We start from the raw sequence: 16,977 nt of genomic DNA on the forward strand, positions 1-16,977 counted from the left end.
CACCCCTCTCTCCTCTCCTCTGTTCCACCCCTCTCTCCTCTCCTCTCCTCCACCCCTCTCTCCTCTCCTCTGTTCCACCCCTCTCTCCTCTCCTCTGTTCCACCCCTCTCTCCTCTCCTCTCTCCTCTCCTCTCCTCTCCTCCACCCCCTCTCTCCTCTCCTCCACCCCCTCTCCCCTCTCCTCTCCTCTGTTCCACCCCTCTCTCCTCTCCTCTGTTCCACCCCTCTCTCCTCTCCTCCACCCCCTCTCTCCTCTCCTCTCCTCCACCCCTCTCTCCTCTCCTCTCCTCCACCCCTCTCTCCTCTCCTCTGTTCCACCCCTCTCTCCTCTCCTCTGTTCCACCCCTCTCTCCTCTCCTCTCCTCCAACCGTCTCTCCTCTCCTCTGTTCCACTCTGCTCTCCTCTCTCCTCTGTTCCTCTCTGCTCTCCTCTCTCCTCTGTTCCTCTCTGCTCTCCTCTCCTCTCAAATCAAATTTTATTGGCCACATGCGCCGAATACAACAGGTGTAGACATTAGTGAAATGCTTACTTACAGCCCTTAACCAACAATGCATTTATTTTTTAATAAAAAAGTAAAATAAAACAACAAAAAAGCGTTGAGAAAAAAAGAGCAGAAGTAAAATAAAATAACAGTAGGGAGGCTATACAGTGGGGAGAACAAGTATTTGATACACTGCCGATTTTGCAGGTTTTTCTACTTACAAAGCATGTAGAGGTCTGTAATTTTTATCATAGGTACACTTCAACTGTGAGAGACGGAATCTAAAACAAAAATCCAGAAAATCACATTGTATGATTTTTAAGTAATGAATTTGCATTTTATTGCATGACATAAGTATTTGATCACCTACCAACCAGTAAGAATTCCGGCTCTCACAGACCTGTTAGTTTTTCTTTAAGAAGCCCTCCTGTTCTCCACTCATTACCTGTATTAACTGCACCTGTTTGAACTCGTTACCTGTATAAAAGACACCTGTCCACACACTCAATCAAACAGACTCCAACCTCTCCACAATGGCCAAGACCAGAGAGCTGTGTAAGGACATCAGGGATAAAATTGTAGACCTGCACAAGGCTGGGATGGGCTACAGGACAATAGGCAAGCAGCTTGGTGAGAAGGCAACAACTGTTGGCGCAATTATTAGAAAATGGAAGAAGTTCAAGATGACGGTCAATCACCCTTGGTCTGGGGCTCCATGCAAGATCTCACCTCGTGGGGCATCAATGATCATGAGGAAGGTGAGGATCAGCCCAGAACTACACGGCAGGACCTGGTCAATGACCTGAAGAGAGCTGGGACCACAGTCTCAAAGAAAACCATTAGTAACACACTACGCCGTCATGGATTAAAATCATGCAGCGCACGCAAGGTCCCCCTGCTCAAGCCAGCGCATGTCCAGGCCCGTCTGAAGTTTGCCAATGACCATCTGGATGATCCAGAGGAGGAATGGGAGAAGGCCATGTGGTCTGATGAGACAAAAATAGAGCTTTTTGGTCTAAACTCCACTCGCCGTGTTTGGAGGAAGAAGAAGGATGAGTACAACCCCAAGAACACCATCCCAACCATGAAGCATGGAGGTGGAAACATCATTCTTTGGGGATGCGTTTGTGCAAAGGGGACAGGACGACTGCACCATATTGAGGGGAGGATGGATGGGGCCATGTATCGCGAGATCTTGGCCAACAACCTCCTTCCCTCAGTAATAGCATTGAAGATGGTTCGTGGCTGGGTCTTCCAGCATGACAACGACCCGAAACACACAGCCAGGGCAACTAAGGAGTGGCTCCGTCAGAAGCATCTCAAGGTCCTGGAGTGGCCTAGCCAGTCTCCAGACCTGAACCCAATAGAACATCTTTGGAGGGAGCTGAAAGTCCGTATTGCCCAGCGACAGCCCCGAAACCTGAAGGATCTGGAGAAGGTCTGTATGGAGGAGTGGGCCAAAATCCCTGCTGCAGTGTGTGCAAACCTGGTCAAGATCTACAGGAAACGTATGATCTCTGTAATTGTGAACAAAGGTTTCTGTACCAAATATTAAGTTCTGCTTTTCTGATGTATCAAATACTTATGTCATGCAATAAAATGCAAATTAATTACTTAAAAATCATACAATGTGATTTTCTGGATGTTTGTTTTAGATTCCGTCTCTCACAGTTGAAGTGTACCTATGATAAAAATTACAGACCTCTACATGCTTTGTAAGTAGGAAAACCTGCAAAATCGGCAGTGTATCAAATACTTGTTCTCCCCACTGTATATACAGGGGGGTACCGGTGCAAAGTCAATGTGCGGGGGCACCGGCTAGTTGAGGTAGTTGAGGTAATATGTACAGTGGGGAAAAAAAGTATTTAGTCAGCCACCAATTGTGCAAGTTCTCCCACTTAAAAAGATGAGAGAGGCCTGTAATTTTCATCATAGGTACACGTCAACTATGACAGACAAATTGAGAAGAAAAAAATCCAGAAAATCACATTGTAGGATTTTTAATGAATTTATTTGCAAATGATGGTGGAAAATAAGTATTTGGTCACCTACAAACAAGCAAGATTTCTGGCTCTCACAGACCTGTAACTTCTTCTTTAAGAGGCTCCTCTGTCCTCCACTCGTTACCCTATTAATGGCACCTGTTTGAACTTGTTATCAGTATAAAAGACACCTGTCCACAACCTCAAACAGTCACACTCCAAACTCCACTATGGCCAAGACCAAAGAGCTGTCAAAGGACACCAGAAACAAAATTGTAGACCTGCACCAGGCTGGGAAGACTGAATCTGCAATAGGTAAGCAGCTTGGTTTGAAGAAATCAACTGTGGGAGCAATTATTAGGAAATGGAAGACATACAAGACCACTGATAATCTCCCTCGATCTGGGGCTCCACGCAAGTTCTCACCCCGTGGGGTCAAAATGATCACAAGAATGGTGAGCAAAAATCCCAGAACCACACGGGGGGACCTAGTGAATGACCTGCAGAGAGCTGGGACCAAAGTAACAAAGCCTACCATCAGTAACACACTACGCCGCCAGGGACTCAAATCCTGCAGTGAAAGACGTGTCCCCCTGCTTAAGCCAGTACATGTCCAGGCCCGTCTGAAGTTTGCTAGAGTGCATTTGGATGATCCAGAAGAGGATTGGGAGAATGTCATATGGTCAGATGAAACCAAAATAGAACTTTTAGGTAAAAACTCAACTCGTCGTGATTGGAGGACAAAGAATGCTGAGTTGCACCATACCTACTGAAGCATGGGGGTGGAAACATCATGCTTTGGGGCTGTTTTTCTGCAAAGGGACCAGGACGACGGATCCATGTAAAGGAAAGAATGAATGGGGCCATGTATCGTGAGATTTGGAGTGAAAACCTCCTTCCATCAGCAAGGGCATTGAAGATGAAACGTGGCTGGGACTTTCAGCATGACAATGATCCCAAACACACCGCCCGGGCAACGAAGGAGTGGCTTCGTAAGAAGCATTTCAAGGTCCTGGAGTGGCCTCCAGATCTCAACCCCATAGAAAATCTTTGGAGGGAGTTGAAAGTCCGTGTTGCCCAGCGACAGCCCCAAAACATCACTGCTCTAGAGGAGATCTGCATGGAGGAATGGGCCAAAATACCAGCAACAGTGTGTGAAAACCTTACAGAAAACGTTTGACCTGTGTCATTGCCAACAAAGGGTATATAACAAAGTATTGAGAAACTTTTGTTATTGACCAAATACTTATTTTCCACCATAATTTGCAAATAAATTCATTAAAAATCCTACTATGTGATTTTCTGGAATTTTATTTCTCATTTTGTCTGTCATAGTTGACGTGTACCTATGATGAAAATTACAGGCCTCTCTCATCTTTTTAAGTGGGAGAACTTGCACAATTGGTGGCTGACTAAATACTTTTTTTCCCCCACTGTACATGTGGGTAGAGTTAAAGTGACTATGCATAAATAATTAACAGAGTAGCAGCAGCGTAAAAAGTGCAAATAGTCCGGGTAGCCATGATTAGCTGTTCAGGAGTCTTATGGCTTGGGGGTAGAAGCTGTTGAGAAGTATTTTGGACCTAGACTTGGCACTCCGGTACCGCTTGCCGTGCGGTAGGAGAGAGAACAGTCTATGACTAGGGTGGCTGGAGTCTTTGACAATTTTGAGGGCCTTCCTCTGACACCACCTGGTATAGAGGTCCTGGATGGCAGGAAGCTTGGCCCCAGTGATGTACTGGGCCGTACGCACTACCCTCTGTAGTGCCTTGCGGTCGGAGGCCGAGCAGTTGCCATACCAGGCGGTGATGCAACCAGTCAGGATGCTCTCGATGGTGCAGCTATAGAATTTTTTGAGGATCTGAGGACCCATGCCAAATCTTTTCAGTCTCCTGAGGGGGAATAGGCTTTGTCGTGCCCTCTTCACGACTGTCTTGGTGTGTTTGGACCATGATAGTTCGTTGGTGATGTGGACACCAAGGAACTTGAAGCTCTCAACCTGTTCCACTACAGCCCCGTCGATAAGAATGGGGGCGTGCTCAGTCCTCTTTTTTTTTTTTTTTCTGTAGTCCACAATCATCTCCTTTGTCTTGATCACGTTGAGGGAGAGGTTGTTATCCTGGCACCACAAGGCCAGGTCTCTGACCTCCTCCCTATAGGCTGTCTCGTCGTTGTCTGTGATCAGGCCTACCACTGTTGTGTCGTCGCAAACTTAATGATGGTGTTGGAGTTGTGCCTGGCCATGCAGTCATGGGTGAACAGGGAGTACAGGAGGGGACTGAGCACGCACCCCTGAGGGACCCCCGTGTTGAGGATCAGCGTGGCAGATGTGTTGTTACCTACCCTTACCACCTGGGGGCGGCCCGTCAGGAAGTCCAGGATCCAGTTGCAGAGGGAGGTGTTTAGTCCCAGGGTCCTTAGCTTAGTGATGAGCTTTTAGGGCACTATGGTGTTGAACACTGAGCTGTAGTCAATGAATAGCATTCTCACGTAGGTTTTCCTTTTGTCCAGGTGGGAAAGGGCAGTGTAATAGAGATTGCGTCATCTGTGGATCTGTTGGGGCGGTATGCAAATTGGTGTGGGTCTAGGGTTTCTGGGATAATGGTGTTGATGTGAGCCATGACCATCCTTTCAAAGCACTTCATGGCTACAGACGTCAGTGCTACGGGTCGGTAATCATTTAGGCAGGTTATCTTAGTGTCATTGGGCACAGGGACTATGGTGGTCTGCTTGAAATGATGAGCAGCTGTTCCATAAGGTGTATTTTTATGGGTTTTTTTTATCTGATTTTACTGTTTGCATCAGTTCCCTGATGTGGAATCGAGTTCCATGTAGTACTGAACAAAAATATAAATGCAACATGCAACAATTTCAAAGATTTTACTGAGTTACAGTTCACATAAGGAAATCATTTTTTTTTTTGGAGCATCTGATGACCTAACGTGGTGAGTGATGAACATGAATTTCTCTGGTCCCTACTGTTGCAGTGGCGCTATGCTGTCAAATCCTCCCACATGTACTTTGACCAGCTGTTTTCAGCAACTGGTATTTTTTAATTTGGTTGGCATATTGGCAGGTTTGCTAGCAACTAACTACACTGAACAAAAATATAAACGCAACATGCAATAATTTCAAAGGTTTTACTGAGTTACAGTTCATAAGGAAACCAGTCAATTGAAATATATTCATTAGGCCCTAATCTATGGATTTCACATGACATGGAATACAGATATGCATCTGTTGGTCACAGATAACTTAAAGGTAGGGGCGTGGATCAGAAAACCAGTCAGTATCTGGTGTGACCACCATTTGCCTCATGCAGCGCGACACATCTCCTTCGCATAGAGTTGATCAGGCTGTTGATTGTGGCTTGTGGAATGTTGTCCCACTCCTCTTCAATGCCAGTGTGAAGTTGCTGGATATTGCCGGGAACTGGAACACGCTGTCGTACACGTCGATCCAGAGCATCCCAAACATGCTCAATGGGTGACATGTCTGGTGAGTATGCAGGCCAACTGGGATGTTTTCAGCTTCCAGGAATTGTGTACAGATCCTTGCGACATGGGGCCGTGCATTATCATGCTGAAACATGAGGTGATGGCGGCGGATGAATGGCACGACAAATTGCCATAGATAAAATGCAATCGTGTTCGTTGTCCGTAACTTATGCCTGCCCATACCATAACCCCACCTCCACCATGGGGCACTCTGTTCACAACATTGACATCGGAAAACCGCTCTCCCACACGACGCCATATATGCGGTCTGCCATCTGCCTGGTACAGTTGAAACCTGTGAAGAGCACACTTCTCCAGCGTGCCAGTTGCCATCAAAGGTGAGCATTTGCCCACTGAAGTCGGTTACGACGTCGAACTGCAGTCAGGTCAAGACCCTGGTGGGGACAGTGAGCACGCAGATGAGCTTCCCTAGACGGTTTCTGAAAGTTTGTGCAGACATTTTTTGGTTGTGCAAACCCACAGTTTAATCAGCTGTCTGGGTGGCTGGTCTCAGATGATCCTGCAGATGAAGAAGCCGGATGTGGAGGTCCTGGGCTGGCGTGGTTACACGTGGTCTGGGGAGGTCCTGGGCTGGTGTGGTTACACGTGGTCTGCGGTTGTGAGGCCGGTTGGACATATTGCCACATTTTCTAAAATGATGGAGGCGACTTATGGTAGAGAAACTTAAGCAAGGCACTTAACCCTAATTGCTCCTGTAAGTCGCTCTGGATAAGAGTGTCTGCTAAATGACTAAAATGTAAATGTAAATGAACATTCAATTCTCTTGCAACATCTCTGGTGGACATTCCTGCAGTCAGCATGCCAATTGCACTCTCCCTCAAAACTTGAGACATTTTAGAGTGGTCTTTTATTGTCCCCAGCACAAGGTGCACCTGTGTAATGATCATGCTGTTTAATCAGCTTCTTGATATGCCACACCTGTCAGGTGGTTGGATTATCTTGGCAAAGGAGAAATGCTCACTAACAGGGATGTAAACAAATTTGTGCACAGCATTTTCGACAAATATGCTTTTTGTGCGTATGAAACATTTCTGGGATCTTTTATTTCAGCCAATGAAACTTTAAGTGTCGCAGTGATTTCACTTGCTGTGGTAGCTTACGTTTATAGTGTTGAGTCATCCGCATACATAGACACACTGGCTTTACTCAGAGCCAGTGGCAGGTCATTGGTAAAGATTGAAAAAAATAAGGGGCCTAGACAGCTGCCCTGGGGTATTCCTGATTCTACCTGGATTATGTTGGAGAGGCTTCCATTAAAGAACACCCTCTGTGTTCTGTTAGACAAGTAACTCTTTATCCACAATATAGCAGGGGGTGTAAAGCCATTACACATACGTTTTTCCAGCAGCAGACTCTGATCGATGATGGTGATGATGGTAGTAATGGGCCACATTCCAGAGCTTCGACGTTGCTGACGCCTGACAGATCTTACAACGCCTGGATAGGGATTTTTTAAGTATCAGCTAACCACATGTTATAGCAATCTGTCAGTCGATGACACAGGCGACGACATGGCACGCAAACATTGGTTCTTGTGTCACCTCACCTTAGCTGTGGAATGTGCCCTTGATGGTGTTGATGATGGTGATGATGGTGATGATGGTGATGGTGTTGATGATTGGGATGGTGGTGATTGTGATGATGTTGGTGATGGTGATGGTGGTGATGGTGGTGGTGATGGTGGTGATGGTGATGGTGGTGGTGATGGTGGTGATGATGGTGATGATGGTGATGGTGTTGATGATTGGGATGGTGGTGATTGTGATGATGTTGGTGATGTTGGTGATGGTGGTGATGGTGGTGATGATGGTGATGATGGTGATGATGGTGATGATGGTGATGATGGTGATGGTGGTGATGGTGGTGATGGTGGTGATGGTGGTGATGTGGTGGTGATGGTGGTGATGATGGTGATGATGGTGATGATGGTGATGATGGTGATGATGGTGATGGTGGTGATGGTGGTGATGGTGGTGATGGTGGTGATGGTGGTGATGATGGTGATGATGGTGATGGTGGTGATGGTGGTGATGGTGGTGATGGTGGTGATGATGGTGATGATGGTGATGGTGGTGATGGTGGTGATGGTGGTGATGATGGTGATGTTGGTGATGTTGGTGATGGTGGTGGTGGTGGTGTTGATGATGATGATGATGTCTGATGTCCAATAACGTGTGTTCTCTCCCCCAGGTGTCAGGCCCTGGCCCAGCCCCCCTCCCTGTCTCCGCCCCTAACCCTGCCCCCAACCCGGTGCCGGGGGAGGAGTCTGTTGGATATTTGAATATGGGGTTCTCTGCCCCGCCCCCCTCCAGCCCGCTGAGCTCCAGAGGAGTAGAGGACATGTAAGGACAGACTAGAGGCTCTTATTGGCTGGATGTTTCTACGTTATTATTGGCTGTTAACCCTGACATTTGCGCTGGAACATTTCTGTAGGTCCCACCAGAGACCCCCTACCTGTCACAACCCCAGTATGAGGAGAGAGCAGGACCGTCTGGACTCCTTCCACTCCTGGCCCCTGTCCATCATCACCCCCTCTGAGCTGGCCAAGGCTGGTTTCTACTACCTGGGACAGGGCGACCGCGTGGCCTGCTTCACCTGTGGAGGACAGGTACTGTACAGGTCACTCTTAAATTGCGGTGGCATTTGCAACCATGAAAAAATACTTTAAAATTACAAATAGTTACAAATCTTTTACTCTCTACAAACAAAGGCCCTTGGATCTTCAGACAAAGGCTCATTTTCAGATGAATTGATGTTGTGATTGATTTACTGACTCCTCTCTGTGTGTCTCTAGCTCAGTAACTGGGAACCAGGGGACCGGGCCGTGTCGGAGCACCAGAGGCATTACCCCAACTGTCGCTTCGTCAGAGGAGACCGGGCCGACAACGTGTCCCTGGCCGGGGGGGTGGGGGGAGTCGGGGGGGCCGGGGGGGGGGGGGTTGTAGCAGGTACCTCTCAGCCCACCGGGACAGCAGCCCCGGCCCCCGGCCCCCCAGGCCCCCCCGGCCCCCCGGGCCTCAGTAACGTGTCTAACCCAGCCATGCTGCAGCGTGAGGAGAGGCTGCTGACCTTCGTCCACTGGCCCTTACGGATCCCTGTACGCCCTGATCAGCTGGCCAAGGCAGGATTCTACTACGTCGGTAAGAGAAAGACTTATCATTATTTATTTGTGTTTCATGTATTTAATTATTTATTACATTTTTTATATTAAATATTTATTTTGGATGTATTTATTTAATGCTGCAATATGTATCTTTTTGGGCAACCTGACCAAATTCACATAGAAATGTGAGTTATAGATCTGTAATTTTCATTGAAAGCCAGTCTAAGAAGCGGTAGATCTGTTCTATGTGCGCTATTTCTATACTTCTCGTTCTTAAGTTTAGTTTTAGCGTATTTTACTTTCGATTTTGTCCACCAGCTTCAAACATCTGAAAACACTATTTTTGGTTATTGGAAATATATTTCACAGTGGTTTAGATGGTACAATGACTCTCTACACTCGTAACCAGTCCCTCTACACCTCGTAACCAGTCCCTCTACACCTCGTAACCAGTCTCTCTACACCTCGTAACCAGTCCCTCTACACCTCGTAACCAGTCCCTCTACACCTCGTAACCAGTCCCTCTACACCTCGTAACCAGTCCCTCTACGCCTCGTAACCAGTCTCTCTACACCTCGTAACCAGTCCCTCTACGCCTCGTAACCAGTCCCTCTACGCCTCGTAACCAGTCCCTCTACACCTCGTAACCAGTCCCTCTACACCTCGTAACCAGTCTCTCTACACCTCGTAACCAGTCCCTCTACACCTCGTAACCAGTCTCTTTACACCTCGTAACCAGTCCCTCTACACCTCGTAACCAGTCCCTCTACACCTCATAACCAGTCCCTCTACACCTCGTAACCAGTCCCTCTACACCTCGTAACCAGTCTCTCTACACCTCGTAACCAGTCCCTCTACACCTCGTAACCAGTCCCTCTACACCTCGTAACCAGTCTCTCTACACCTCGTAACCAGTCCCTCTACACCTCGTAACCAGTCCCTCTACACCTCATAACCAGTCCCTCTACACCTCGTAACCAGTCCCTCTACACCTCGTAACCAGTCTCTCTACACCTCGTAACCAGTCCCTCTACACCTCGTAACCAGTACCTCTACACCTCGTAACCAGTCCCTCTACACCTCGTAACCAGTCCCTCTACACCTCGTAACCAGTACCTCTACACCTCGTAACCAGTCCCTCTACACCTCGTAACCAGTCCCTCTACACCTCGTAACCAGTCCCTCTAACCAGTCCCTCTACACCTCATAACCAGTCCCTCTACACTCGTAACCAGTCCCTCTACACCTCGTAACCAGTCCCTCTACACTCGTAACCAGTCCCTCTACACCTCGTAACCAGTCCCTCTACACCTCGTAACCAGTCCCTCTACGCCTCGTAACCAGTCCCTCTACACCTCGTAACCAGTCCCTCTACACCTCGTAACCAGTCCCTCTACACCTCGTAACCAGTCCCTCTACACCTCGTAACCAGTCTCTCTACACCTCGTAACCAGTCCCTCTACACCTCGTAACCAGTCCCTCTACACCTCATAACCAGTCCCTCTACACCTCGTAACCAGTCCCTCTACACCTCGTAACCAGTCCCTCTACACCTCGTAACCAGTCCCTCTACACCTCGTAACCAGTACCTCTACACCTCATAACCAGTCCCTCTACACCTCGTAACCAGTCCCTCTACGCCTCGTAACCAGTCCCTCTACACCTCGTAACCAGTCCCTCTACACCTCGTAACCAGTACCTCTACACCTCGTAACCAGTCCCTCTACACCTCGTAACCAGTCCCTCTACACCTCGTAACCAGTACCTCTACACCTCGTAACCAGTCCCTCTACACCTCGTAACCAGTCCCTCTACACCTCACAACCAGTCCCTCTACACCCTCGTAACCAGTCCCTCTACACCTCGTAACCAGTCCCTCTACACCTCGTAACCAGTCCCTCTACACCTCGTAACCAGTCCCTCTACACCTCATAACCAGTCCCTCTACACCTCGTAACCAGTCCCTCTACACCTCGTAACCAGTCCCTCTACACCTCGTAACCAGTCCCTCTACACCTCATAACCAGTCCCTCTACACCTCGTAACCAGTCCCTCTACACCTCGTAACCAGTCCCTCTACACCTCATAACCAGTCCCTGTTGGGGGGTTTCTTAATGCAGGGGTTTCTCATGAACATCACACTGGGAACACTACACACACACACACACACACACACCCATGTGGCATAGTCATACAGTAAGTACTTTGGGCCTAATTACGATGATGATGATGGTGTGTGTTGCAGGGCGTAATGATGATGATGATGGTGTGTGTTGCAGGGCGTAATGATGATGTGAAGTGTTTCTGCTGTGATGGAGGTCTGAGGTGCTGGGAGTCGGGTGACGACCCCTGGGTGGAGCACGCCAAATGGTTCCCTAGGTAACCACCCATTACATCACTGGCGTATTGGTGCAGTTCCTGCCTGACCTAGATGAAAAGGCACCAATGGTTGTGTGCCACGTCATCGACTGGGCAGTTGGGCATCAGATTGTTACATCATACTGTATGATGTGGTTTTAGCTAATATGTTAAACACTTATCCAGACTTTGTTAGATCTGCCATGTAGTCAGTCAGGAACTCAACGTGTGTGTGTGTTGGTTACTGCAAGTGCCTTCAGAAAGTATTCACACCCATTGACTTTCCACATTTTGTTGTTACAAAGTGGGATTAAAATGGACAAAAAAAAATTCTATTAAATCGACGATCAACACAAAATGCTCTGTCAAAATTCTAACTATTGTAAAAAATAATAATAATAATAATAATAGGAAAATAAAACACTAATACAGTATGTCTTGATTAGATCAGTATTCAACCCCCGGAGTCAATCACCATCTTTTCAAGAGCTCTGTCAGATTCCTGGATAAACAATGAAATAAAACACAAGGCGAATCGACTGGAGTTGGTTACCAAGGAGACGGTGAATGTTCCTGAGTGGCCCAGTTACAGTTTAGACTTAAATCTTTGGCGAGACTTAAAAATGGTTGTTTAGCAATAATCAACAACCTATTTGACAGAGCTTGAAGAATTTTGAAAAGAATAATGGGCAAATGTTGCACAATCCAGGTGTGGAAAGTTCTAGAGACTTACCCAGAAAGACTCACAGCTGTAATCACTACCAAAGGTGATTCTAACATGTATTGACTCAGGGGTCTGAATACTTATGTAAATTAGATATTTTTGTATTTTCAATAAATTGCAAAAATGACTAAAAATATGTTTTCACTTTGTCATTATGGGGTATTGTGTTTAGATGAGTGAGAAACGATTTCATCTCATTTTAATTCAGGCTGTAACACAACTAAATGGGGAATAAGTCAAGGGGTGTGAATACTTTCTGAAGGGACTGTATTAATGTAACTATGGTAACCTCCAGGTGTCAGTATATATGAATGTGACTATGGTAACCTGTCAGTATATATTAATGTGACTATGGTAACCTGTCAGTATATATTAATGTGACTATGGTAACCTGTCAGTATATATTAATGTGACTATGGTAACCTCCAGGTGTCAGTATATATTAATGTGACTATGGTAACCTCCAGGTGTCAGTATATATTAATGTGACTATGGTAACCTGTCAGTATATATTAATGTGACTATGGTAACCTGTCAGTATATATTATTGTGACTATGGTAACCTCCAGGTGTGTGTATATATTAATGTGACTATGGTAACCTGTCAGTATATATTAATGTGACTATGGTAACCTGTCAGTATATATTAATGTGACTATGGTAACCTCCAGGTGTCAGTATATATTAATGTGACTATGGTAACCTGTCAGTATATATTAATGTGACTATGGTAACCTGTCAGTATATATTAATGTGACTATGGTAACCTCCAGGTGTCAGTATATATGAATGTGACTATGGTAACCTGTCAGTATATATTAATGTGACTATGGTAACCTGTCAGTATATATTAATGTGACTATGGTAACCTGTCAGTATATATTAATGTGACTATGGTAACCTGTCAGTATATATTAATGTGACTATGGTAACCTGTCAGTATATATTAATGTGACTATGGTAACCTGTCAGTATATATTATTGTGACTATGGTAACCTGTCAGTATATATTAATGTGACTATGGTAACCTGTCAGTATATATTAATGTAACTATGGTAACCTGTCAGTATATATTAATGTGACTATGGTAACCTCCAGGTGTCAGTATATATTAATGTGACTATGGTAACCTCCAGGTGTCAGTATATATTAATGTGACTATGGTAACCTGTCAGTATATATTAATGTGACTATGGTAACCTGTCAGTATATATTAATGTGACTATGGTAACCTCCAGGTGTCAGTATATATTAATGTGACTATGGTAACCTGTCAGTATATATTAATGTGACTATGGTAACCTGTCAGTATATATTAATGTGACTATGGTAACCTCCAGGTGTCAGTATATATTAATGTGACTATGGTAACCTGTCAGTATATATGAATGTGACTATGGTAACCTGTCAGTATATATTAATGTGACTATGGTAACCTGTCAGTATATATTAATGTGACTATGGTAACCTGTCAGTATATATTAATGTGACTATGGTAACCTGTCAGTATATATTAATGTGACTATGGTAACCTCCAGGTGTCAATATATATTAATGTGACTATGGTAACCTCCAGGTGTCAATATATATTAATGTGACTATGGTAACCTCCAGGTGTCAATATATATTAATGTGACTATGGTAACCTCCAGGTGTCAATATATATTAATGTGACTATGGTAACCTCCAGGTGTGTGTATATATTAATGTGACTATGGTAACCTGTCAGTATATATTAATGTGACTATGGTAACCTGTCAGCATATATTAATGTGACTATGGTAACCTCCAGGTGTCAGTATATATTAATGTGACTATGGTAACCTGTCAGTATATATTAATGTGACTATGGTAACCTGTCAGTATATATTAATGTGACTATGGTAACCTGTCAGTATATATTAATGTGACTATGGTAACCTGTCAGTATATATTAATGTGACTATGGTAACCTGTCAGTATATATTAATGTGACTATGGTAACCTGTCAGTATATATTAATGTGACTATGGTAGCCTCCAGGTGTCAGTATATATTAATGTGACTATGGTAACCTCCAGGTGTCAGTATATATTAATGTGACTATGGTAACCTGTCAGTATATATTAATGTGACTATGGTAACCTGTCAGTATATATTAATGTGACTATGGTAACCTGTCAGTATATATTAATGTGACTATGGTAACCTGTCAGTATATATTAATGTGACTATGGTAACCTGTCAGTATATATTAATGTGACTATGGTAACCTGTCAGTATATATTAATGTGACTATGGTAACCTGTCAGTATATATTAATGTGACTATGGTAACCTCCAGGTGTCAGTATATATTAATGTGACTATGGTAACCTGTCAGTATATATTAATGTGACTATGGTAACCTGTCAGTATATATTAATGTGACTATGGTAACCTGTCAGTATATATTAATGTGACTATGGTAGCCTCCAGGTGTGTGTATATATTAATGTGACTATGGTAACCTCCAGGTGTCAGTATATATTAATGTGACTATGGTAACCTGTCAGTATATATTAATGTGACTATGGTAACCTGTCAGTATATATTAATGTGACTATGGTAACCTGTCAGTATATATTAATGTGACTATGGTAACCTGTCAGTATATATTAATGTGACTATGGTAACCTGTCAGTATATATTAATGTGACTATGGTAACCTGTCAGTATATATTAATGTGACTATGGTAACCTGTCAGTATATATTAATGTGACTATGGTAACCTCCAGGTGTCAGTATATATTAATGTGACTATGGTAACCTGTCAGTATATATTAATGTGACTATGGTAACCTGTCAGTATATATTAATGTGACTATGGTAACTTCCAGGTGTCAGTATATATTAATGTGACTATGGTAACCTGTCAGTATATATTAATGTGACTATGGTAACCTGTCAGTATATATTAATGTGACTATGGTAACCTCCAGGTGTCAGTATATATTAATGTGACTATGGTAACCTGTCAGTATATATTAATGTGACTATGGTAACCTGTCAGTATATATTAATGTGACTATGGTAACCTGTCAGTATATATTAATGTGACTATGGTAACCTCCAGGTGTCAGTATATATTAATGTGACTATGGTAACCTGTCAGTATATATTAATGTGACTATGGTAACCTGTCAGTATATATTAATGTGACTATGGTAACCTGTCAGTATATATGAATGTGACTATGGTAACCTGTCAGTATATATTAATGTGACTATGGTAACCTGTCAGTATATATTAATGTGACTATGGTAACCTCCAGGTGTCAATATATATTAATGTGACTATGGTAACCTCCAGGTGTCAATATATATTAATGTGACTATGGTAACCTCCAGGTGTCAATATATATTAATGTGACTATGGTAACCTCCAGGTGTCAATATATATTAATGTGACTATGGTAACCTGTCAGTATATATTAATGTGACTATGGTAACCTGTCAGCATATATTAATGTGACTATGGTAACCTCCAGGTGTCAGTATATATTAATGTGACTATGGTAACCTGTCAGTATATATTAATGTGACTATGGTAACCTGTCAGTATATATTAATGTGACTATGGTAACCTCCAGGTGTCAGTATATATTAATGTGACTATGGTAACCTGTCAGTATATATTAATGTGACTATGGTAACCTGTCAGTATATATTAATGTGACTATGGTAACCTGTCAGTATATATTAATGTGACTATGGTAACCTCCAGGTGTCAGTATATATTAATGTGACTATGGTAACCTGTCAGTATATATTAATGTGACTATGGTAACCTGTCAGTATATATTAATGTGACTATGGTAACCTCCAGGTGTCAGTATATATTAATGTGACTATGGTAACCTGTCAGTATATATTAATGTGACTATGGTAACCTGTCAGTATATATTAATGTGACTATGGTAACCTCCAGGTGTCAGTATATATTAATGTGACTATGGTAACCTGTCAGTATATATTAATGTGACTATGGTAACCTGTCAGTATATATTAATGTGACTATGGTAACCTCCAGGTGTGTGTATATATTAATGTGACTATGGTAACCTCCAGGTGTCAGTATATATTAATGTGACTATGGTAACCTCCAGGTGTCAGTATATATTAATGTGACTATGGTAACCTCCAGGTGTCAGTATATATTAATGTGACTATGGTAACCTGTCAGTATATATTAATGTGACTATGGTAACCTCCAGGTGTCAGTATATATTAATGTGACTATGGTAACCTGTCAGTATATATTAATGTGACTATGGTAACCTGTCAGTATATATTAATGTGACTATGGTAACCTGTCAGTATATATTAATGTGACTATGGTAACCTGTCAGTATATATTAATGTGACTATGGTAACCTGTCAGTATATATTAATGTGACTATGGTAACCTCCAGGTGTGTGTATATATTAATGTGTCTATGGTAACCTCCAGGTGTCAGTATATACAGTGGGGAAAAAAAGTATTTAGTCAGCCACCAATTGTGCAAGTTCTCCCACTTAAAAAGATGAGAGATGCCTGTAATTTTCATCATAGGTACACGTCAACTATGACAGACAAATTGAGAAAATAAAATCCAGAAAATCACATTGTAGGATTTTTAATGAATTTATTTGCAAATTATGGTGGAAAATAAGTATTTGGTCACCTACAAACAAGCAAGATTTCTGGCTCTCACAGACCTGTAACTTCTTCTTTAAGAGGCTCCTCTGTCCTCCCCTCGTTACCTGTATTAATGGCACCTGTTTGAACTTGTTATCAGTATAAAAGACA

The 16,977-nt window shown here is 43.5% G+C and overlaps 1 protein-coding gene across 3 annotated transcripts in view; it reads left to right on the forward strand.

Moving 5' to 3' along the window:
• The window catches only part of LOC121559716 (inhibitor of apoptosis protein-like), an 82,598-nt gene that overhangs the window by 16,730 nt on the left and 48,891 nt on the right, over positions 1 to 16,977 (forward strand). For all 3 annotated transcript variants that reach the window (XM_041872825.2, XM_045212907.1, XM_045212908.1), the window contains exons 4-7: positions 8,173 to 8,324; positions 8,416 to 8,590; positions 8,777 to 9,122; positions 11,365 to 11,464. In XM_041872825.2, the coding sequence (XP_041728759.2) occupies positions 8,173 to 8,324; positions 8,416 to 8,590; positions 8,777 to 9,122; positions 11,365 to 11,464 (773 nt within the window). The remainder of the gene's footprint in view (positions 1 to 8,172; positions 8,325 to 8,415; positions 8,591 to 8,776; positions 9,123 to 11,364; positions 11,465 to 16,977) is intronic.

This window comes from Coregonus clupeaformis, unplaced genomic scaffold, assembly GCF_020615455.1.
Source record: "Coregonus clupeaformis isolate EN_2021a unplaced genomic scaffold, ASM2061545v1 scaf0063, whole genome shotgun sequence".
NCBI classification, from domain to species: domain Eukaryota; kingdom Metazoa; phylum Chordata; class Actinopteri; order Salmoniformes; family Salmonidae; genus Coregonus; species Coregonus clupeaformis.